This window comes from Drosophila takahashii, chromosome 3L (genome assembly GCF_030179915.1).
Source record: "Drosophila takahashii strain IR98-3 E-12201 chromosome 3L, DtakHiC1v2, whole genome shotgun sequence".
NCBI classification, from domain to species: Eukaryota; Metazoa; Arthropoda; class Insecta; order Diptera; family Drosophilidae; genus Drosophila; species Drosophila takahashii.
In genome coordinates, this window is record NC_091680.1 from 32169385 (window position 1) to 32195646 (window position 26262).

The 26262-nt window shown below is 37.1% G+C and overlaps 1 protein-coding gene across 8 annotated transcripts in view; it reads right to left on the reverse strand.

Moving 5' to 3' along the window:
• The window catches only part of LOC108064316 (calcium/calmodulin-dependent protein kinase kinase 1), a 73010-nt gene that overhangs the window by 16955 nt on the left and 29793 nt on the right, over positions 1 to 26262 (reverse strand). For 4 of the 8 annotated variants that reach the window (XM_070214668.1, XM_070214671.1, XM_070214670.1 and 1 more), the window contains one exon: positions 4117 to 4471. In XM_070214668.1, coding sequence (XP_070070769.1) covers positions 4117 to 4414 — 298 coding nt within the window. In that variant the 5' untranslated portion in view covers positions 4415 to 4471. Of the gene's footprint in view, positions 1 to 4116; positions 4472 to 15615; positions 16568 to 26262 lie in introns of all 8 variants that reach the window. The other 4 variants (XM_070214664.1, XM_070214666.1, XM_070214665.1 and 1 more) reach the window with 2 other exon arrangements.

The window sequence follows — 26262 nt, forward strand, 5'->3', positions numbered from 1 at the left end:
GACGCGGAAATAAAATTTCTTGAAAGGAAGTTTTAACAAGAAAGAGTCTACCTTTAAAACAAGAATGGTTTTTCTTGTTTTAAGAAATATTTTTTCTTGTTTAAAAGGTGCCTTTCTAAAAAAACCATTTCTTGTTTTAAGAAATTTATTTTCTTGAATCAAGAAAGAAGCACTCTTTCAAAAAAGAATCGCCTTTTTTTGTTTCAAGAAACATTTTTCTTGTTTTAATGGTGGCTTTCTAAAAAACCATTTCTTGTTTTATGAAATTTAATTTCTCGTTTCAAGAAATGTTTATAACCGTTACTCGTAGAGTAAAAGGGTATATTGTATTCGTGCAAAAGTATGTAACAGTGAGAAGGAAGCGTTTTCGACCCCATAAAGTATATATATTTGATTAGGGTCACTGGCCTAGTCGATATAGCCATGTCCGTCTGTACGTCTGACTGACTGAAGTTTATTTTAGCCGAGTAGAAGAATTTATATACTTTATGGGGTCTAGCTATTACATACTTTTGCACGAATACAATATACCATTTTACTCTACGCGTAACGGGTATAATTACCCCCATTTTATGCCATTATTGGTCCAACATTTTATGTCTCGGAATCCTAAATTTTAGGCCATTCAAGGAGTTAGCTTCAGTTTTAGCCCAATTTTACCTTAATTCTAGGCCATAGGGTTTTGTTCTGCCCAGCCGCTGCTCGCTCACGTATACTGTAAACCAGCGGTCTGCACACACACTCTGATGATCTGCCCAGTGCAATTTACTCATACAAATCCCTGTAGTTCTCGAGGGGGCCGGTGGCCCTTTTGGGGTAGAAAAGGGATCGACCACCGAGTGGTCCCTTAGGGGTAAATAGGTGGCTCGTGTATTTTTTACAAGTACAAAAGAGTTATCGGAGAGTAAACACTTCCATATGATTATAAAAATTTAAAAATGAAATTTTTAACAAGTACATATATCAAGTGAAATACCTAATAATGTGTAATATTCAGCCATGAACAGCAACAGAAACATTCGTCGATTAGTTATAGAGGAACGCTCCAGAGAGCACAATATAAGTAAAAATAGAACAATAAGTTTAGGCTAAGAGAGATAAAAAAGCATGAAGCGACAACATAGTACATAGGGAATAGGATAAATATAATAATAAGATCAATTTAAGAGAATAAAAACCTGAAACGAATTCAAATTCAAATAAGAAGGCGGGCGCGCCATTAGGAATAGCTGGGCAGACTGATCCACGATCACCTGGTCACACTGATCCACGATCAGCTGGTCACACGCGCCAAGCCGTATGACCCGGGAATTTGCGTTGGTGCGGGCACACTATTTAACGCCAACGGGTATAAAAAGGGCACCGGTTACCCAGTTTAAGTCACTCTGCAAACGACAGCGATCGGATTGCGCATTGGTGTGAGCAACCTCAATGGGAGTTACTTGTGGAGTCTTTTTTAGGATAGGGTCTAGTACCCCGTCCAAATACATTGTACTTAGCGAAACCCCCTTCCCCCTCCTCTACCCACTCTCTGAAAGACCGGCCACTACCCGACTCCGAGCGACTAAGCCGCTATCAGTGGCAGCGGACTCTAAAGCTCGATCCATCCCTCGTCTTACCGAACTCACCTTCGTAGACCCACAGTGGGGTGCGACTCGTCTCACAACCTGGCAGACCTCAGTGGTCTCCACACTCTCTCTCTCTCTCGCCTAACCTGAAAGACCTAAGTGGCCTCCAGAACTCTCTCTCATAACCTGGAAGACCTAAGTGGTCTCCAAACTCTCTCACACACACATCAGGGATCTCGGGGCAGATTACTTAGAGATAATACCGGGGCATACTTTCCGGCGCAAACAGGTAGCCGTGGCGCTCGTGGCTACCCACCGGGGGCATACTTTCCGACGCAAACAGGTAGCCGTGACGCTCGTGTCCACCCACCGGGGGGCATACTTCCCGGCGTAGAGAACCGTATTCTTTCTTTCTCATCTACAGGACGCCAGCCGAGGCGCACCTACCGAAGGACGACCAGTAGCCGCCCACGACCGCACTCGACGACACCGCCCAAGACGGAGCCAGCCTCGCCGCTCTATCCTTGTCTTAAACTCTGTAACCTTTAAGTAAATAAACGCAACACCCTTCAATTTCACCGAACCCCGCTCGTGTCGTACTCTGGGAACCGGGTCAAACTCTTACAGCAACCACTCCTGACATAAATAAATGTTGGAACGAACTCCTGGACACCGTTGAAATATCTTAGCCCTAGCAGGATCGTTACAAGGAGAAGGAGAAATAGTGGTGCAAAGGACTCCTACGTAATTCTTTTTTCTTTGATATAAATATTTTAGTGAAATGTTCTTCCTATTTAGATTAAAGCCATGAGATCGTTAATGCTGCCAGAAGGGGTTTTAAAAAACTTGCGGAGGGTTCTCACAGATGAGTCGTTTGTGGGATTTAATGTTAAGGGCCTTTCTTGAAAAAAGCCCTAAACTTTTTAACACATTTCTATGGTGCACTTCAAAGTATGTTATTTTTATAACTGTATTTTTTAAATTTAACTTAGTTTCTTGATTAAATTTCAATCTATTTACTTAGAATGCCATGTGTCTTTATTCCAATTTCTTTCTGTCTTTTTCTGCTTTTCACTTTTAAAACATAATTTTTTTTGTAAAAGGCTTGTATAACAAAAACCAAAAATATATATTTAAACCCTTGCAGAGGGAATTATAATTTAGTCTAGATGTTTGTAACGCAGTAAAGGAGACCTTTTCAAACTTATAAAGTGTATCCATTTAACCATATCTGTCTGTCGGTTTAAGTTTCAAAAGCGTTAAATAAGTTTAAATTTATTTGTTAGTTATTCTTATTTTATATTTATGCTTTTCTAGTCACAATTTCATTCCTGAAATCTGCAAGGGTATTACAACTTGGGCTTGCCGAAGTTAGTTTCTGTTCTCGTTTTATTTTAAAACTCTAAAATCGTACCTTTTTTTAAATATTGTTTCAGAATCTGTTAAGGCTAAGTACTCAACCCAACAAAAAGTCGTCCAAAACAAAAAACTTCATATGAAAAACAACGTCAAAAAATTTTGTTTCATATGAAGTTTTTGTTTTGGACGACTTTTTGTTGGGTTGAGTACTAGCCCTAACGCAGAAGATACGATTTTTTAAAACCAAATCAAAATCAAATAACAATAACAATGAGAAACTCAATAAAAACGTGCTAGATGTGAAAATGTTCAATAAATTAAAATAATAAAAATAGAAAAAATGTCTACTTATAATAAAATAAATTAATTTAACAAAAAGTATTTTTTTTTGGGAAGTATCATAGCAGTCAGCTTTTTTGGTATTGAAAACACCAACCCCATCCTATCGGACCACCTATCGGTCCCTTTTGTGGCGAAAAGGTGTATAATATGGGACCACCTATCGGTCCCTTTTGTTGTGAAAGGTAATGCAGAACTTCGCCGTATGAACGGGAGTTAGTCCCACGCCCCCGGTATATGGCGATTTCGCTAGTTCGGGACCAGTCCCGGAGAACTACAGGGATATTAAACAAAATGTTATTGTATGTGTGTGCCGACCGCTGGTGTAGGCCAGTGAGCAGAGGCACTCTGCAAGGAGGTGTACTATCACCCCTCCTGTGAAATATCGCGGTAAATAAACTACTGCGGATTCTTTTTGGAGGATGCTGTAAAGTAGTGGCATACGCAGACGATGTCGCTATCATCTTTAATGGTAAGTATTCACAAAAACTTTGCGATCGTATGAAAGTTAAACTAAAAATACTATCGAAATGGACAATAAAGAATGGACTCGGGGTAAATCCCTCAAAAACGGAACACTTAGAAAATCCCTTCATAATTTAAGCGAAATATCGGAGATTAACCATGAAAATTAAAACTCTTTTATGAAATCCTCCGAGTGGGGGAAATGCTGATTAACCAACTTAAAGGTTGACACATCAAGATTAGGAGACCTAAAGGAGATCATACGGTGCCACAATGGACCCACAGAGATCTAAGTGTGCCTAACCTAACCTAACCTAACTTAACCTAGCCTAACTTAACCTAAATTTAGGTAAATTTGTGTTTTGTGTTTGTGTGTTTTACTCACAATATTCCAATCCAAGCAAAGACTCCCGAAATATACTCCAAGCTCTTTGTTCAGACAATGGCTTTTCAGTCGGAATTCTTAGAACTTCTCCTTGCTTCACCAATTCAAAAACCATATATAATGAATCCTCAAGTGGGTCATCCAACACTTCTACTAACTTTACAACGTTAGGATGATCGAGTTTTTTTAAAACTGCTATTTCTCTGTAAACCCGATCCAGCGGTGACGTTGCTTTTCTTGGTCCCCGGCATATAAGTCCAGCTTGTCGTAAAAGGCGTTTTTTCGATAGAATTTTCATTGCATAATGTGTAGAGTCTTCTTCAGAGTAAGCCAACTTAACGAGTCCATAAGAACCCTGAAATTAAATAAAGGGTCATTAATATTTTGTCCTGAACTTACATTTGAACAAAATAGAGAAGAATATCTAAATTCTCCGCAAAATTTATGGTGGATAGCGCCTAAGTCGATTTATTTCATAAAGAGGTCATAGTATTTTATTTGTAATTTATTTTTTTAAGTATTTGAAGCATTTTTTGAAAAACCAGCCACCCAAAACAGATGCCATGTCTTTCGTAATTTTTATACCTTTGTAGAGGGTATTATAATTTCAGTCAGATGTTTGCAACGCAGTGAAGGTGACGTTTCCGACCCCATTAAGTATATATATTCTTGATCAGCATCACAAGACGAGTCGATCTAGCCATGTCCGTCTGTCCGTTTCTATGCGAACTAGTCTCTTAATTTTGAAGCTATCGCGATGAAACTTTCCCGAAAGTTTTCTTTCTATTGCAGGTAGTACATATGTCGGAGCAAGACGGATCGGACCACTATATCTTAAGGCTCCCATAGGAATATTCAAACAAATATGAGAAAATTCATTGTAACTTTTTAGGAAGTAGGCGTTTTGATTTTTGACAACTTAAAAACAAAATTTAAATACGCTGAATCTGGAATCCCTGGAACTGCATCGAGTGAGCATTAAACTATAGGTATTTACTTTATCTGCAAGGGTATATAAGCTTCGGCTGGCCGAAGGTAGCTTCCTTTCTTGTTATTTATTTATTTATTTATTTATTTATTTATTTTTTTTATTTATTTATTTTTAGCGATTAACTGCTAACTTAGACTTGAACAATAAAACTAACAATTAGGCATTAAATGCGGTATTCAATGTGAGGAGTCGATTGGCTCCCTTCTACCTAAATGTATACCTATATATATAACCCCCCAACTAGAATATAAGTAATTAAACAAGGCTAGCGATAATGTAAAATATTATTATACGTTAGGTTTAAGGCTGCAAGGCCACACACGATAGTTAATAAAACTATCATCACCACCGAGATTTGCATCGCTAGCCTGGAAGGCTTACCTCACATCGACACACACATACCAGCACAGAAACAAGAAATTCACCACGAAAAGCGGTAAGAGCGAGCGAGAAAACTGGCACGCGCCCATGAGGGAGAACAAGAGGGAGATATGCCGAAACTTCGAGAAGCCAAGAAAACAGAACGGCGAGAGGTTTCGCAAAACGAAACTCGAGGAGTTCTTTGGAAGAGGTTGAGTGACACGGACGGATAATTTGTGGTGTGTAAAGAGTGGTCGATTTTGCCACTCCGGGACAGTGAACGAGCAAACGAGAAGAACCAAAGCGCTCAACGAGCCCCACGTGGTCGGAAAGGAGAACCGGCAGGATACCCGCCCTACCTGAAGGCGACGGAAAACCCAGTCATCGAGTGACGACTGACGCGGAGAAGGAGCAGCAGAGGATTTGGGGAATAGTTGTGCCGGGCCAGGACCAGCGGCGGAGCACCAACTTTTCCGCGCGGTTGCGTGTGTGTGTGTGCGAGAGCGAGACGGGTGAGTGCCAAGTCAGTGTGACTCCGGCCAAAAAGGGCTGTGTGTGTACTTAGAAATCTCGGCAGGCCTCGATGCGGTATCGCTTTGTAGAATCCGGCTAGATCAGCCATAACCCTTGCCTAAATAAAAACCTAACACATGTAACCCTAATGGGAATGAAAACCTAACCTCAAAACGACAAATGCGAAATACAAAACACTGTAGCCAAACATGAAGAGCCCAAATACCAAATAATGTTTACATTTAAATAAACCCAGAATACCACGAAAAACTTATATATATCTTTGTCAAAGCAAATATTATAAAAATGTCCAAGATCCTAATAAACAGCAAAGATCAACTTGAAGCCTAGAAATACCACTAAATTTTCTTGCCCACACTGTCACCGTTGACCCTCCCCCGATTTATTTAACAAGACGTTTTGTCAGAGGTCAGGTTCAGCCGGCCGCATAACTTGGTCCGACTGCGAGTGCTGGCGGATTTCAATGTAAGGCAGCACCATGGCCTAGAATTGCCAGGCGTCCCCTAATCGATTCCCTCTCGGTCTCCTCATGGCGAGTGCCGCGAGCCAGACCCAGTACGCACTACCGCCGACTCCCTTCGCTCTTTCTTGATACTCAAATCAATTCGAAACTGTGTTTTACTCAGTAACCCGGTGGCTGACACACTACATCTCACGTCAGCCCACCGATCGTCGAAGACCCAATCTTTATAAATTTGTCTGTAAAGAGATCCTGGAGTGACCGAGCTTCACCCCAGCCTAATAAACTACTTCACAGTCTGGCGCCCGAGCAGTGACTTGGGGCTTACGAATTTTAGATGATTATATGATGATGATTATAAGACCCATCTGGTTACTTTCTTCGATTTGTGTTTCTTTGGGTACAGCCATATAAGAGCGAATTGAAATGAGAGAAATGAAAATCGAGGGACATGGAACCAGAATCAATAAATATATATATATATTTAAGACACAGGCGGGAAAAGGCGGGAGATATAAAAGTATACCGAAATCAAGACCAAACATAACCTAAAACGAGAGGTTGTCAGAGGTAACAGATCACGTGGCCAACAGATCACGTGGCCAACAGATCACGTAAGTCACATACACATACAAGCATAGCGACGAGAGAAAAAGCGGGTCCTCTATAGGTGAACCGATCAGGCCGCGAGATTTTAAAAGCACAAGGTAGGGAGAAGCTAATCCATACTCCCCACAGCGCAGCCATCTTGTTTTTCACTCTCGTCGTCGTCTCTCTTACATCCACAGCAATCGACTGCAAGTACAGTCATCGGAATCATAGCAAGAGAATCTGAAAACCACCGTCGCCGAGTCAAAACATTTTTCACAGAGTTTGTTTGCTACATCCAGTTTTTACATCGCCGTCGAGGAAAATTTAAATCGTCTTACGCCTTATTGTCGTTGCCATCGTTACGCTGGGCAGTTATAAACCCGTTAGCAAATAAATAAACATTTTCGCTGTTGAACTTTATTAAACCTTTTGAGCTTCGTTTGACGCTCGTTAAAATTTTTGCAGCCACACCAAAAATCTGTTTTTTTCTTGTTTTTCATTTGCACGTTGGATTTCGTATCTCAGAAAGCGAGAAATGGAGGCAATGGAAATGGATGCGCCAACACCGCTGAGGCAGGGGTCGACATAGAAGTCAACACTGCCAGGCGGGATATTTCTCCCAGAAAGCCGGATATGACAGCGGCAACTCCAGCAGAAAAGTTGAGAAACTAGGGACTCGACGGGACAACGGACCCGATCTTGTTTATCCAGCACCTCGAGGAACGAGCCACGGCTTACGACGTCGACGTTGAGAAGATGCCGCAGGCCATCCCTGATCTTTTGACAGAGACGGCCGAACACTGGTTCCGGATAAGCCACTTACTGGGAGAAACCTGGGCAAACTTCAAGAAGGCATTTCTTGACTTTTTCCTGCCACCGAGGTATTTTAAGAGGCTCGAGGATGAGATCCGCACCAGGCACCAGCGACAAGAAGAAACATCTAAGCAATACCTCGTAAATATTTTATTGATGATGCACAGAGCGGGATATAACTCAGAACAGGAGTTAGAAAGGATTTATGAAAATCTACAGCCGGACTATCAGCTGTTTACCAGGAGACATGAATGAGAAGACATGGCGGTAAATTATGAAGTCACCCGCGATCGAGACACAGGAAGTCATGCAAGGATGCTGGCTGAACTGCAGTCACCGCCGAAGAGAAACGACCAGATCCCGTCGTACTCAGGGGCGCCACCAACGGGTCGCCAAGATACAGCACGACCACCCCGACGAACATTCACACCGGCCGCCGTGGTACCGGAAATCGTTCCTTGGGCGGGGAACGTGTCAATAGTGCCAAACTTTAGAGTAGCCTGCAAGAATTGTGCGCAGGCTGGGCATTTTTCACACGAGTGTCGCACTCCCAGAGTTCTCTTTTGCTGGGAATGTGGTTGCCGAGGAATACGAACCAACGAGTGTTGCGGTCGTAGTCATCCGGGAATCGAGAGGAGTCTTCGTCCCCTCAGGGAGCGGCCGGAGACTGCCAGGAGGAGTCCCCAGAATTAAAAAATATTTTACAGGTCCAGGCGAGCAGAATCATCGCACAAGTACAAATTGAGGGTCGACTATTTAACGCAACCATAAACACCGGAGTCAGCAGAAGTTTCGTGATCGAAAGAGTCGTTCAACTCGTGGGCACACCACATAACGTACGCACGGTACACACCCGAGTCAGCCTGGCCGAAGGCTCACGCAAGGAAATAACCAAGTCACTGGTGGCAAAAGTCCAGTTGGACCAACGTTGGGTCACATTACCACTCTTTGTCTTACCCTCAATCATGGAAGATGTGCTGTTGGGCATGGACTTTCTATGCGTCGTGTCCGCCACCCTCCAATGTGGTCGCGTTTCGGTACAACTTAACCCTCTTCTCGTAGACAGTACCAATCGTGTCCCCTCTTCTGATAAATGAGTCTCCTTCAGAACAAATCGACAACTTCGAAGCCACCGTCCCAGAGCTACAAAGCAACGAACTGCCCCAACAAGCAGTATTCTAGGGCCCAGAGAGGACACAGCCGTGCGAAATAATTTATTTCGTCGGAATCAGAGTTCTGTACCAAGGAATCGCGATTGCCTTCCCCAGCCAGACCAGCGTATGCATCTGACACTGGAGGAGCATTAGCAGTTATCAAGGAGGCCCCAGGGCCTGAAGATTTAGAACGTAAATTTCTACAGGAGGAATAGGTCAAATTCGACGGACTGACCGGAGTGTCACACATCGCCGAACACTCGATCACAATGCGGGATGATAAGCCCATTAAACAGAGGTATTTTCCCAAGAATCCCACAATGTAGAGGATTATTGATGAGCAGATCGACGATTTGTTACGGAACGATTCGTGGGCAAGAAATCGGCCAAGATAGTCGCGAGTGCACTGCATTTACAGTTCCAGGAAGGGGACCGTATCACTGGAAAGTCATGCCGTTGTGCCTCCATTCAGCACCAAACACATTCCAGCGGGCGCTCGATAGCGTAATTGGACCAGACATGGAGCCCAACGCGTTGGCGTACCTAGATGATAAGATCTATAAGAGTGCGGTATTAAAATAACATAAAAAATTTGGTTAAAATCTGAAGAATATTTCTTTTAGTTTCATGAAACCGAAAATTCTCAGAGCATAAATGCCATTTTTTTCTCATTTTTTGCTACAGTCATAACTTTATTCTTCTTTGTACAACCTCTAAAATCCGTTTTTATTGTCAAATGATAGCTATAAGTGTGTTTGCCATACTTTAGTAGACATTTCAAATTAAAGTCTATTGATATCTTTATCCCACAGTGCAAGCAAAGGGGCATTTGCAAAATTTGAGGTTATGATCTAAAAAACTAAATTTCTCCAAGAATCGAAAAAAGTGAATTTTCTGACTATATTCATTTTAAAGAGAATTTTTTACTCTTTAATTCCCAAAGGTTTGATGGATGGACTCCGCTGGACTCGCTTTATATCTCTTTTTAAAAATTGGTTTTCTTTAAAAATATTCGTGTTAGACCGGTCACAAAAATAATCGATTACAAGAAAACTACGATTAATTTAGATTGTTTAATCACACAAATACTTAGTGCACACTACCATCCTTTGAATTAATTCCAAAAACTCCACTTAAATTGCTTTTAGACTCTTATTTTTAGCAATTAAATAGTCTTAGAATTGCGTTAAATTTCTGAGTCGTGAAAATGCAACATACAGCAGCTGATCTAACAGCTGTAAGTTAGCAGGAATTAAAATTCCTGAAACGTAACATTGAAGATTGGTCTTCTGTTAAAGTATTCTACAAAACACATTTTTAGTTTAACGACTTTAAAAAATGGGTTTTGGCCAAAAAAAAGTGGTCAAGTTCCCCATAGTGCATTCATTAAAAAAAGTTATGCGCAATCAAACAAAGTTATATATCTATCTCCCTCGCACTCCCTTCAGCTCAGTGACGGGTATTAGATAGTCAGGACACCAACCCGACTATAGTGTTCTCTCTTGTTATACCCTTGCAGAGGGTATTATAATTTCAGTCAGATGTTTGCAACGCAGTGAAGGAGACGTTTCCGACCCCAAAAAGTATATATATTCTTGATCACCACCAATAGCCGAGTCTATCTAGCCATGTCCGTCTGTCCGTTTCTATGCGAACTAGTCTCTCAGTTTTAAAGCTATCGCAATGAAACTTTTCCGAAAGTCTTCTTTCTATTGCAGGTAGTACATATGTCGGAGCGAGCCGGATCGGACCACTATATCTTAAGACTCCCATAGGAATATTCAAACATTTATAAGAAAATTCATTGTAACTTTGTATGAAGTAGGCGTTTTGATTTTTGACAACTTAAAAACCCGGCCACCCCACTTTTTTATTTTTGTTGTATGTTTACAGTACCACATTGATTGCAAAGCCACTTGCTTCCAATAGTTTACCTCATACCTATTTTGTCAATGTTACCACTCTTTCGCCGTATAATCGCGTTGAAAAGAAAACACAAAATCATTTTTATCCTGCGAACGGAAGAAACAATTGGCATGGTTCAAAAGCAGAAAAATCTGTCTTTCCATAGCCGATTACGAGAAAAAAATAGAATTTATTAGACCGTAGATGACCAAGCGATAGCGATTTTAAAGTCTAAAAGTAGCCAGTCTGCAAAAATACCATTATATTTTTCTCTGAAAGCCCCATATTTAACGCATTTTATGCCACTGCTTTCAAAGTGGGATCTCTCTTGAGGAATTAGCTATGAATTCTTTTGTACGTATTTGTAGTAGTTAACTGTCAGAAAAAAACTAGTAAGTAATATAAAAAAGTCGTATATGCTTTGGAAAAAATTAACAAATCAATGAAAAGAATTTATAGCTAATTCCTCAAGAGAGATCCCACTTTGAAACCAGTGGCATAAAATGCGTTAACTATGGGGCTTTCTGATAAAAATATGATGGTATTTTTGCAGACTGACCCTTTGGACGAAGTCCTACTTTTAGACTTTAAAAACGCTATCGCTTGGTCATCTACGGTCTAATAAAATCTATTTTTTTACTCGTAATCGGCTATGGAAAGACAGATTTTTCTGCTTTTGAACCATGCCAATTGTTTCTTCCGTTCGCAGGATAAAAATTATTTTGTGCTTTCTTTTCAACGCGATAATAGGGCGAAAGAGTGGTAACATTGACAAAATAGGTATGATGTAAACTATTGGAAGCAAGTGGCTTTGCAATCAATGTGGTACTGTCCACATACAAAAAAAAATAAAAAAGTGGGGTGGCCGGGTTGACATGGAACGTCCCATATAAGCTTCGGCTGGCCGAAGCTAGCTTCCTTTCTTGTTTTAACGTAATATTAAACTAGTTTACAACTTCAAATTTCACAACAAATAATATCTTTTCGGAAGGGTGCATTTATTGCCTTTTAAATACCTTTAACCTTTAACGCCTTTTAATGAAGTCTATTTTGTTGTCCAGTGTAGTCGAATTACTCGACTATATAGTTCTTTCTTGAGTATTTTAATTTTTAAAAATCTCATTAAAAATGTGAAATTTAGTGATATGAAATGAGACTTTGTTTTAAAACCATGTAGAAATTCTCGATACGTTTCCCAAAGAATTACTCTAATATACTTATAAGAAGCATCAGCACCTGAAACAAAATATTATTATACCTACATATTTCTTTTTGTTAAACATAACATAAGCTGTAAACAAACATTAACTTAATTGTTATAATAAATAACACAGGCCAACAGTGTTTTTAGTGCAGCCCTATTGGCATTAAAATATGTTAATATAGACGTATATCTGCATACTTAGTTTTCGCGTTTAACGGGTGGTATTTGGGCAATCGCGGTTTGAAAAAAAAGCAACATTTAATGTTTTGACTCAGGATATCTTCGAGGGTCTGTGCTCAATTATAATAAAACCTATACCAAAAAATTGCTTAGATGCCCTTTTACATAATTCCATTTAAGGTTCCATCATAATTTGATTCAATGAAAACCTATAGGCCATTGCAGTAATTTGTTCACCTCTATTCGCAACCAACTTGATGCGGTGAACAGGCTTAAAAAAATACAAGGAAAACAAGAAAGGAAGCTAGCTTCGGCCAGCCGAAGCTTTTATACCCTTGCAGATCATTCCTATTAACTTACAAATCGCCAAAATTTTAAATTTCGTAGGTATTGTTTTGACATTAATTTTTAAATCCTTCCCTATGGCAGCTATATAATATAGTCATCCAATTTTTGTAAAATTCCGAAATATTAAAAAAAACATTCCCTAGAGTAGAAGAGAATACAATAAAAATCAACGGAGCTATAATTTATTTCCAATTAATTACCCATTAACTTTTTGATCGTTCCTATGGCAGCTATATGATGTAGTCGTCCGATTTTGATCAAATTAAAATTCGGAAATATTTAAAAAGAGTCATATCCTAGAGTAGAAGAGAATACAATAAAAACCAAAGAAGCTAGAATTTATTTCCTATTACTTTTCCATTAATTTTCCGATCGTTCCTATGGCAGCTATATGATATAGTCGACCGACTTTTTAAAATATTTAATTCGAAATTCAGAAATATTTAAAAAATAACATCCCCAAGAGAAGAAGGTAATATTTCAAAAAACATCAAAGCTAGAATTTTTAACGATTTTTTTTCCGATCCTTCCTTGAGCTATAAGATATAGTTGTCCGATCCGGTCGGTTCCGACTTATATACTACCTGCAATAAAAAGAAGACTTTTGGGAAAGTTTCAAGCCGATAGCTTCAAAACTGAGAGACTGCGTTCACTGCATTGCAAACTTCTGACTGAAATCATAATACCCTCTGCAAGGGTATAAATATGTGCCCTTAAATATTTTACAGGCATCTAGAGAACTTTTTCACCGAATTTTTAAGAAAAATAAGACCATTGTACGTCGAAGCATGGAATTTATAGAATTTTTACCAACAGTAACAAGTATTTTTAAATTTCATTTTACATAAATATCTGACACATTCGTAAAAATGTGCCTTTCAATTTGCTTAGCAGTAGGCGCCAAACATACACTGGTCGGCATAATTATTTTGAAAAAATTTCAAGTTAAATCTTCTCATATTTTGAACTGATAATAGAAACATTTTGGCACCTATGGAAAGAGCACTTCAATTCCGCTTAAATGACACAACAATGTTCTTAACCCATTAAACACCCTTCGAAAATTAGAAAATTAGAACATTTATTGTGAAGGTCAAATTTTCAACTTTTTTCCTGGGGCTTAAAACAAAAATGTTTTGATGCAAAGTTTTTCCCCAAGCAAAATTAATAATAACTGCAAAAAAAAATTTCAAAATATTTTTCCTTCTATTTTTTATGATTTTTTGAAAAAATAAAAATTACACTTTTAGCCGCTTTTTCCACCTTTTCATACAAAATTTTACTGAGATCGTTCCATTCAAAAATCATAAAAAATACAAGGAAACATATTTTGAAATATTTTTTTTGCAGTTATTATTAATTTTGATTGGGGCAAAAATTTGCATCAAACATTTTTGTCTTAAGCCCCAGGAAAAAAGTTGAAAATTTGACTTTCACAAAATTTGCTCACTTTTCAAAAGGGTTTTAATGGGTTAAAAACATTTTTGTGTCATTTAAACGGAATTGAAGTGCTCTTTCTATAGGTGCCAAAAGTTTATGTTAAAAGTTCAAAATGTGAGTACAGTTAACATTCAAATCTGTCAAAAGAATTATGCCGACTAGTGTAGAAAAATTATATTTTTAAGGGGTTAATATGCCTAAAATAAATCCCCCCCACAATTTTAAGGCTACGCCACTGTTATCTTTAAAATCACGACAAACTCGTTACGTAAGTGTGACTTAAACATAATTGTTACTTTTTACGTTCTTATGGAAAAAATTCAATAAATTCCATCCTTCGAAGTAAAACAGTGTGATTTATCTCCAAAATTCGGGAAAAGACGCCTCTAGATGCCTGTCAATTATTTTAGGCAACATATTTCTCCTTGTATTTTTTTAAGCCTGTTCACCGCATAAAGCTGGTTCGGAATAGAGGGGAACAAATTACTTCAATGGCTCATAGGCTTTGATTGACTCAAATTATGATGGAACCTTAAATGCAATTATGTAGAAGGGTATCTAAGCAATATTTTGGCATAGGTTTTATTACAACTGAGCACAGACCTTCAAAGATATCTTAAATCAAAAAATTAAATGTTGTTAAATGATTTTACAAATAGCACCCGTTAAACCCGAAAACTAAGTATGCATATATGCTTAAATACGTCTATATTAACACAATTTAATGCCCATAGGGCTGCACCAAAAACACTGTCGGCCTGTGTAATATATATACTTCGTTGGGTAAGGTGTCCTTCACTGCGTTGCAAACTTCTGACTAAAATCATAATACCTTCGGCAAGGGTATAAAAATTGGGTCGACCGAATGGGCTACTGTAAAGCTAGCCGAGGCAGCCATACATATGAACGAAGTGGTGTTTCATACATAAACCGCAATGTTGTGGCTATCCAATAAATACAAATTTTTGGAAAATATATACTCGTTGTTTTTTTATAGCGATTTGAAATCGAGATCGACTAGTCTAGTGATGTTGATGAAGAACATATATACTTCATGGGGTGACTGTGTTGCAAGCTTCTGACTGAATTCATAATACCCTCTGCAAGGGTATAAAAAGGGCTTAAAGTGGACCATTAAAGTTAATGTTAAATTTTAGACGAATAACGGATATATAAGAGGGACTCGACCATAGCGTTCACTCTGATGATTTTTATCAAATTATTTTGGAGTACTTTAGCTGATGTCTCTACAATCTCTGGCTCCAGCCTTTCTAGGAGTTTCCGATTCGCTTTAAAAAGTTTAGGCGGTGCGAGAGAAAAAAAAAAAAGGAATTCAAAAGTTAAGCGAAAACCAATGAAAATATCAGTTTTTCAAAGAACTAGTCAGAATAGCTAGAATGACTTCAGGGTCAATAATGCCTTCTTTGACCTGTCACATTTTTGACAAGTCTACGGTGACTGGTGTAAACTGCTGAAAAAGCTATATAATATAAATTCGATTTTAATACAATTCTGTTACCTGACCAATTTGTTCCATTAATTTATATTGGTTTAGTTGAAGAAAACTTCCAGATTTTTCTATCGATATTCTTCTAGACTCGCGGAAAGCCGGTCGCCGTCGACTAGACAATGGACTACCAAAAGGACTACTGTACGGACTATACGGAACATTCGGGAAGATAGGACGACTTTCAAATGATTGAAGTTTGGATGCGGTATTATGTTGATGTGAGGCACAAGAAACTTTGGTGGAAGGCTTTTCAAAGTATTCGTTGTCCATTCTCAAACATTTTTCAATTTCCGTTGATGTATTCGACCCACATTTTGACATATCTGCGGATTCTTGAGTATCAGTGCAATAGTTTTCGTGTATGTTTGTTAGTAAACGAGAACTTGGAGTCCGGTAATTACTTGTAGATAAACTCTTTTCGAGATAGAATTCTAACGAGTGAGATTTAATAAACTTCGTCTGTCCTAATTTCGATGACTGTGGTGCCTTAAAATTGTGGACTTTTGGACTTTGATGTTGTTCTTTTTCGTCTGTTTTTAAGCTTAAGTTGACTAATGTTATCTTTTCAGCTACCGGCCCTCCGTTTTTGTGGAAGGAAAGTTCACTCAAACATTTTTGTGGACTATTTAATGAACATACATCTTTATTTTCAAATTTTATTCTCTCAAGACATTCGTCAACAGAACCTCTTCTTTGCTCAGCCAATGATTCGCAACTCTGATCGCCTTTCTTGAACTTAGCAGACAATGTTTCATCTTCGATTTTGTGATTAGTTTTGAGGAATTCAACTCCTTGCATCTTGACTTGGCAACCTGTATTTCGAGTTTCTGATTTTATTGATGGTACTAGGTGATCCATTTTCCACTGTATATCAGAAATCTATCATTGGTATTATTATTTTCATTATTATTATTATATTCCTTTTGTTTTTTACTTGAAGTTTCTTCAGTCAATTGTTTGTCTGCAGAAAAAAACAAATTGTTAATAATATATTAAAATATAGGTTTTGGTAATTAAATTAAATTGTATTTTAAAATTGGTCAATTGGTCTTGCTGAAGATTTCTCTCAGGGGAAATTGCGTTTGTTTTATTTGTGAAAAGTTAGTCAAATTCGTTTATATTTCTCTCTTTCTTGACCCTGGCAAAATCATAAACAGTGCTCAACAAGAAAGAGAAGCAATACGAGCACGGGAGAGCAGGAATAGTACTTTCAATTTCTTACACGTTGTACTGCTGTTGCTTGATGCAAAGTTGCTAAAGGTATTTTACCACTTCGTGAAGAATTGATGAAGCAATATGAGGATAATTTTTTTATTCGGAAACCGCGTGTATTCCAACGTACAGAATTTTTTTAATATTAAGTTCCCTTAAAATATACTAATAATTCCATAAAATATACAAGAAAGGAAGCTAGCTTCGGCCAGCCGAAGCTTATATACCCTTGCAGATCATTCCTATTAATTAACAAATCGCAAAAATGTTCAATTTTCTAATATTTCTCATTAATTTTCCGATCGTTCCTATGGCAGCTATATGATATAGTCGTCCGATTTTGATCAAATTAAAATTGAATTTCGGAAATATTTAAAAAGTGTTATATCCTAGAGTAGAAGATAATACAATAAAAACCAAAGAAGCTAGAATTTATTTCCTATTACTTTTCCATTAATTTTCCGATCGTTCCTATGGCAGCTATATGATATAGTAGTCCGATTTTTAAAATAATTAATTCGAAATTCAGAAATATTTAAAAAATAACATCCCCAAAAGTAGAAGGTAATATTTCAAAAAACACCGAAGCTAGAATTTTAAAGTTAGCCTGCGCGTTACACTGATTCAGTGCACATAAAACAATTGTACTTCAAAAAAACAATTAACATACATTTTCTAGTGGCAAAAAAGTGCAGTAAAATAAATTAAATAATAAAATACCACTCACTCAAACAAACTACTTACAAACAGTATAGAATATAAAATAATAAATAACAGTCAAACGCAATAGAAAAAGAATACCACTCAGAAACAAACAAAAAACACTCAACTCTCAAGAAAAAAACAAATAACAAAATAAAACAAGAAAGAAAGTTAACTTCGGCGAGCCGAAGTTTATATACCCTTGCAGGTATGCCTACTTAAAATGTTGTTTTTACATTGCACACTGGGCCAGCCGATCAGATTTTTGGCCAAAAATGCGTTTTTCTTTTTTAAGAAAATGACCAAATTGAGTTTGGGATCCTTTTTATAATACATTAAACTAATTTATGCCAAAGTTTCAAAGAATTCGGGCAAGTAGTTTCCTTTTACCATATTTTCAAAGTGAAAAATTCATAAAATATTGATGGAAATGAAAAAAAATTTAGAAGTCAAAGATGCTGATGTTGCTGTTCGACTTCTTTCCGAAACTTGCAGAAGGGATTATTTTCAACAAGTAAAAAATATAATATAGCTCGTACGTCTTACTTGTTTGCTAAAATAAATGTAATTGTTAATTTTTACGCTTTTTTTCAGCAAATGAGTACTTTGCTTTTCGAGTGCCATCCCCAAATTAGTTCATTCCTTCAAAAAAAAATTCTTTGATCAATTTACTAAAAGCGTATACCGCCGACTCGATGCGGTTTTGCCTTAGTACCCGGTAATTTTAGTTTTAATTGAAGGCTTAACTCGAAGTCGAGCCAATTTGATGAGCTTTGCTAAAAATGCCCAAAAGTATGCAGTACTTTTTCTTCTTCAGGTTTTAGTGTACATTTTGCGCGCCAAAATTTGATTTTAGTGTGCCTAACATCAAAAATCTACTTTTTCACTCATTCCCGCTTCTTTTAATTTTTAATCCAAACAATCGAATGTAATATCGATATATCGAAAGGAGAAATATCAACTTTTTTAGCTCTTCTCTAGAAAATGTTCACAATTTCTGTCATTCGGTGCTTGGAACTCGAAGCGAGCACACCATGGCTGACTTTAAAAAAGCGGAAATTGTGGACCTTCTTTCCAAATACAACAATGATATATCTTTAGTTGCTGGGTTTATTGCATCTAAAGCTGGAATTTCGGATGACACTTGCATTAAAGCTATAAAGTTGAAAGTATGCAAACTGAGATCCGAATACCATGTTAAAAGAAGTAGTTTGAAAAAATCACGTATCGATTTTAGCGAACGTCATTCGACTTGGTTAAACTCATTATTTTTATTTCCAATTCCCTTAAAACGTGATCCATCCGAGAGGGGTCGTCCAAAATTAAAATGAAATGTCTAACCGGTCGCAGCGTCGAGAAATTTCAAATATAAGTGTCGAACATAATAATAATTCACAGAAGTTTCTTGAAGCTGGCTTATGCTGCAAAGAGGTCTGGTGATAAAAATCTCAGTTCAGCATTGAAAACAATTTCTAATAGCCCGGAAAAGTCATGCGAAATTCTCGGAATCAAATCAGAAAGGGAACTTTTAAAAAAAAATGCCGATGAAGCCTTGGCTTTTTTTTTAAATAATTCCTTCTCTAAAGCCCAATATACTGCCATTCGAGTATCATCTAATGAATCTGGTGCCGACATCTGGCCTTCTTATAATATTTTAAGGGAGGCTAAACATAAATGCCGTCCGTCCGCAGTCTGTGGAAATTTCCGAAGAAAGAGCTGAAGTTAAGCTACAAGCTTTAGTGAATCACACGGCCCAACGGCTTTTAACTGTATGTTCAGACCTTTTAATAAGTTTAGGCAGCAATTCTCTTGACTTGCAGATGATATTTTCCTATGGGTTTGACGGAAGCAGCGGACATTCTGCTTACAACCAAAACTATTTAAATGGGCCTGGAAAGGATGAAAATTTGTTCGCAACAACTCTTATTCCCCTCAGAATTGTTCTAAGACCATCTGGGGAAATAATTTGGACCAACAAATCGGCTCAGTCCGACAAGTTTTGCAGGCCGATAAAGCTACAGTTCGCGAAGGAAAGTAAAGAGTTAATATTATCAGAGTACACAAATTTGGAAAAGGAGATTTCCAGTACGCAACTGTTCCAAACAAGTATTGAAAATACAAATATTTCAATTGAGTTTCAGTTAGCTCTTACATTAATAAACGGAAAAGTTCTAAACGTTTTGACAGGCACCAAATCCATGCAAACATGCCCCATTTGTCACCGAAATCCCAAGGAATTTAATGTAAAGGCCAATATTGAGGGTCGTCTTTTTGTGCCAATAAAATCTGCACTTACTTTCGGCATAAGCCCATTGCATGCCTATATTCGGATTTTTGAAATGTGCCTACAAATATCGTAAAGGCTAACAAACACAAACTGGAAATTAATTCCAGAAAATCTTTTATTCAAAATCAGTTTTGGGAAAAGCTGAGCCTAAGGGTAAGCCAGCCAAAGCCCGGCGGGTACGGGAACACCAATACGGGAAATACAGCCAGAAGAGCGTGCAAGGACATCGACGTTCTCTCAAAAATAACGGGCTTAAAATCCGAGCTCCTTTATAAATTAAAAATTATTTTAATAGTTATTAATTCAAAAAAAGAAATAAATGATAACAAATTTGAACAATATGCCTTACAAACAGCTTTTCTTTATATAGATACATATCCTTGGTACCCAATGACCGCCACTTTGCACAAAATATTGGTTCACGGAAGAAGCTTCTGAGGCCAAAAACAAATTTTACAAAAAGGATAGGTTAAACCATACCAGAAAGTGTGATCGCATATCATCGATGTCAGACCTGTTCTTCAGATCAATGGACTGTTCCGACCCTGTTATTTCCTCCTTACGTTCAAAAAATTGCAAGGAACGAGAACAGCACTTTCCAAAAGAAGCATTGTGTTTGCTAAGCCCAAATGAAGATATTTACGTAAGCGACTCAGACATTTCCGATTCAGATTCTGAGGACCAAAATTACCTAGAATTGTCTGAAGAAAAATCTTACAATCCCGCGGACACGTGCCTTACTGTGTGCAGCTTCTGTCTACAAAAGGCGCCCATATTCTGGAAGGTGACCGAGGCTACAGTTTGTCCATCAACGGCGCAAATCTCTAGCCCGGCATCTCACCAACCGCAACCCAATTCGGCACTTCACCCGTACTGGCCACGTGCGGCTTGCCGATTACATAAGCCTCGCGAAAGGCAGATGACATAAAGGAAGGACAATCAAGGAGCAGACCTATCGTCTGACATGCTCATTAATAATCTTCAGAATCTGAATCGGAAATGTCTGTGTCGCTTAAGTATATATCTTCATTTTGGCTTAACATACACAAAGCTTCTTTTGAAAAGTGCTGCTCTCGTACGCTAGTCGATCCAGGTCCTTTCAAAATCTATATAGTTTGAATGCGGAAACTATAAAACAGGAAATTACAGCGTAGAGACGAAATGCCGGCAGAGCGCCTAAGGGATTTAAGGAAGGAATTAAGTATGCCCAAAAGTATGCTGCATTTCCTGTACTTTCTTGTTCTTCCTTCAGTTGAGAACTAAAATATGACTAATATGAACTATGCAAGTATAAATGTAGCATACTTTTGTGATGACTTCAGAATATGTCAAATTAAACATTAAACATTAAACAATTTAAAAAACAATTTTTTTAAAACCATTTTTTTTTTAAAATTTGATTATATAAAACTTAAGAGATAACAAGAAAAAAAAATAGAAAATTTTTTTAAATCAATTGTTTGATAAACGTTGATGTGGGAGTCTCCGAAAGTTGCAGTTTTTAACGGTTCATAAATCTTAAACGACATAATATTTTTTAGTGATGTTAATTTTTTTTCAGTTTGTTTTATCTCATACTTTATTGTTTTCGAAAATGGAAGAAGTGCGTCTTCTAGTTATTTTTTTTTAAATAAAAAACCGAAAAGTACGTAAAATTTTCCGACTTTGGTCTGGATTATCTATATCATATAAAATTCCAAGAAATTTTACTTTTAGTTCGTTGGAAAGTTCAATCTTTTAAGAAAAAAAACGCAAAAAACTGCATCCTTCTAACTGTCCTAGGAAAGAAATTACAGATTTTTGGCCAAAAAATTAACTTTCTGGCCCAGTGTGCATTGTCAAAAATCAAAACGCCTACTTTCTTCAAAGTTACTACCTTCAATAGAAAGAAGACTTTCGGGAAAGTTTCATTGCGATAGCTTTAAAACTAAGAGACTAGTTCGCATAGAAACGGACAGACGGACAGACGGACATGGCTAGATAGACTCGGCTATTGGTGGTGATCAAGAATATATATACTTTTTGGGGTCGGAAACGTCTCCTACACTGCGTTGCAAACATCTGACTGAAATTATAATACCCTCTGCAAGGGTATAACAAGAGAGAAAGCTATAGTCGGGTTGGTGTCCCGACTATCTAATACCCGTCACTCAGCTAAAGCTATCAGACATCATTATAAATTATGAAGATATACTTTTAGCTGGTGATCTCAACAGCAACATACTTCGGGAAGAGCACCTTAAAATTAACATGGAATCACTAGGCTTGACTCATTTCAGCAGTTTTCAAAACATGATCTTATATACTTGACCTATAATTTTGACCTTCAGTTATTGAAGAAAATATAGTATTTGGGGATTTTAATATTATAGACTATTACCTTCTTTATAACGAACTTGATTAGTGCAATTGGAATAACATTTACTGTCTTCCAGATGTAGACGAACAACTCAGTTTGCTCCAACGTAATATTAGTTACAGGTACAATTGTTTCGTTCCAATTAAAAGCAAACCCATTAAACATTTTATTAAACCGTGGTTTAATAATGAAATTAAGTCAGCAATACAAAAGCGAAACTTTGCATTTCAAAAGTGGAATGTACCTGAATTCATTATCTGAACATTTCTGTGATAATTATTTTAGATTTGTTTGTATTAATCAGTATGAAGTTCTCGAAAATGAAATCAGACGCAATCGGACTAGACGAAATAAATCCTAAATTCATAAAAATAATACTTCCTAAAATTCTTACATACATACATAACTCACATTTTTATACCCTTGTAGAGGGTATTATAATTTCAGTCAGATGTTTGCAACGCAGTGAAGGAGACGTTTCCGACCACATAAAGTATATATATTCTTGATCAGCACCAATAGCCGAGTCTATCTAGCCATGTCCGTCTGTCCGTCTGTCCGTCTGTCCGTCTGTCCGTTTCTATGCGAACTAGTCTCTCAGTTTTAAAGCTATCGCGATGAAACTTTCCCGAAGGTCTTCTTTCTATTGCAGGTAGTACATATGTCGGAGCCAGCCGGATCGGACCACTATATCTTAAGGCTCCCAAACAAATATAAGAAAATTCATTGTAACTTTGTAGGAAGTAGGCGTTTTGATTCTTGACTACTTAAAAACAAAATTGAAATAAATCGAAACGCTGAATCTGGAATCCCTGGAACTGCACCGAGTAAGTATTCTTTTATCTACAAGGGTATATAAGCTTCGGCTGGCCGAAGGTAGCTTCCTTTCTTGTTAACACTGAATTTACAACATCCGCATTTCCTGACTGTTGGAAAATAGCAAAAATTATCCCAACTATGAAAGCCAACAAGGAATATAGAGCTATATCAATTCTACCGTTCTTATCGAAAGCCTTTAAGAACATTATGGCAGCCCAAATAAACGCATATATAGGTGATAATTCTTTACTTAACAACAACCAATCGGGATTCAGAATAAAACTTAGCTGCACCTCAGCAATCCTAAAAATCTCGGACTACATACGTAAACATGCAGACAAATCCAACGTGACGCTTCTAGTACTTCTTGACTATAGTAATGCTTTTGACTCTGTTAAACATGAAGTTTTGTGTTCAAAATTTAAAACTCAGTTCAATTTCTCAACAGCTTCTGTCAAACTTATGACCTCGTATCTAAAAAATCGCCGGCAGTCTGTAGTACTATCAAAGGTTTCGTCTTATTTTGTATACCTTAAACGTGGTGTGCCTCTAAGGTTCAGTTCTTGGACCTTTACTGTTTACTCTGTATGTCAATAACCTTCCCTGTGTGTTGTCAAATAGTGATGTTCACATGTACGCAGATGATGTCCAGTTATATTGTAGCCGTTCCATTAGTAAAATTAACGAGTGTGTGAATATATGTAATATATGTAAATAAGGCTGTAGGAAAAACGTTCGGTTTCTTAAGATCTCTCTGTCCAGTTAAAAGTCTGTTACCCATAAATGTTCATATGTTAATTGCCAAGACCTGTTTAATCCCAACACTTTTTTATGGTATAGACATTTTTTCAAACTGCGATGCAGCCGCCATCAAAAAATAAAAGTTGCACATAATAATATAGCAAGATTTATATTCAATCTACGTCGATTTGACCAGGTGACAAGCTACGCATATAAAATATTTGAACTTAATTTGACCGATTGGATGAAACTGAGAGTTTTAATATATCTGCATAAAATAATTTACACGAGGGAACCAACTTATCTCTTTGAAGCATTAAGATTCACTTCCTGAAGAAGAGCAAATAACCTCATTCAAATAAGACACTGATCTCTACTTTCTGAAAGGCAGTTTTTGTAAACGCAATAAAGCTATGGAACCAGCTCACAAACCCTTTAAAAAATATTAGTAGCGCCACGCAGTTTAAGTCAAAAATCACATTACACCAGTAGCGGATCCAGAATTTATGGGGGGTTGCATACTTATTGAATACCAAAATTTCTTTCATTTTTCACACCAGTGGGGGTGATATATCACCCATATCACCCCCCGTCGATCCGCGCATGCATTTCACCATTACACAAAGCGACCCTTTTTCTTTAACCATTAATGTTTAAGCGTAACTTTAAGAATTTCATTTAAGCTTCCAAACAACTACGTCAAATCTGTATTTATGTCTAATTTGTCCCTAATTTGTCGCACTAATTATAGGTTATTAACTTGTAGCGTTGGGAAAACATTTTAAAATAAATAAAAATTTAAATTTGCGGCTTTCATTTTTTTATTAGTTTATGCAAAAAGAGACAGAGGGACAGTTGCATTTCGACTGGGCTATTTAATCTTATCATTTAGATTTTCTGGTGCTACATGGTTTTTTTTACGTCATTTAACTTCCACAGAACATACAAGCTACATATATAGAACATTAAAGTCCATTTTAAGTCCTTAAAATGTATGAAAGGTATTGACTCGAAGATCAATCTTGTTTTTATAATTTTGCAATATACCAATTGGTTTAAAAGATATGTGCATTCAATTAATGTTTTCAATTTTTATAAAAAAAATTGGAGAATAATATTCTTATTTAAAATTTAAATTATAAAAATTGAAAATCCCTGCAGGAAAAATGCGAACTAGTCTGAAAAACAACTAGTAATACAACTAAAATAAAGCAACCGGAATTTTTATACCCTTGCAGAGGGTATTATGATTTCAGTCAGAAGTTTGCAACGCAGTGAAGGAGACATTTCCGACCCCAAAAAGTATATATATTCTTGATCAGCATCACAAGACGAGTCGATCTAGCCATGTCCGTCTGTCCGTCTGTCCGTCCGTCTGTCCGTCCGTTTCTACGCAAACTAGTCTCTCAGTTTTAAAGCTATCGGGATGGAACTTTCGTAAAAGTCGTATTTCTATTGCAGGTAGTATATATGTCGGAACCAATCGGATCGGACAACTATATCTTATAGCTCCCATAGGAGGGATCAAAAAAAAAAAACGTAAAAAAATTCTAGCTCCGGTGTTTTTTGAAATTTTACCTTCTACTCTTGGAAATATTTTTTTTATATATTTCTATATTTCGGTTTTTTTGTTTTTTAAATCGGTTCACTATATCATATAGCTGCCATAGGAACGGTCGAAAAATTAAATGAATATTTATGGGAAAAAAATTATATCTTTGTTGGTTTTTATTACATTTCCTTCTACTCTGGGATATGACTATTTTTAAATATTTCCAAATTTCGATTTTAATTTTTAAAAGATCGAACTACTATATCATATAGCTGTGATAGAAACGATCGAAAAATTAATGTGAAATAATAAGAAATTTAACATTTTTGCGATTTGTAAATTAATAGAATGATCTTCAAGGGTATATAAGCTTCGGTTTGCCGAAGCTAGCTTCCTTTCTTGTTCTGAATGCATTTGGACTACACAGGGTCTAGAAAATTTGTGCTAGTCGAAAAAATGATTAATACAAAACTAGTAAAAAAAAGAAACTTGTCTTGGACTAGTACCTTTCTGACAAAAAAAACCTTAAAAATATGTAACTGGTACAACAAATACATGTTAGGGTCTAGTTAAAATGCAACTGGAATTTAACTAGTTGCAAATGAAACACATATGATCCAAAAATATAGCCTAGAGTGTAAATGTCTTGGGAAATTTAATAGTCTAGTCACACTGTGTGGGGTAACCTATCGAGTGAGCCAATAACCCAATTACTCCAAAAAAGTGTTTCCACTTGGTTAACTCCAAATATCGAGTAATGACATCTAGTGTTTGTTGTTTGTGTTGTTCATTTGACTAGGGATGGACCTTCAACGATAGGAAATAAATACAAAATATACCGAAATATACGAAAAAATACTCCGAAATACCAAAGACCCTAAATGTACCCCACTTTTGCCCACGTCTAGTTGCCTATAGGGGAGAGGTCTGTAGGTTGAGCCACCTTTTGTTTTTAGTCTCCCATTTGGACATTCGCTTTTGAAA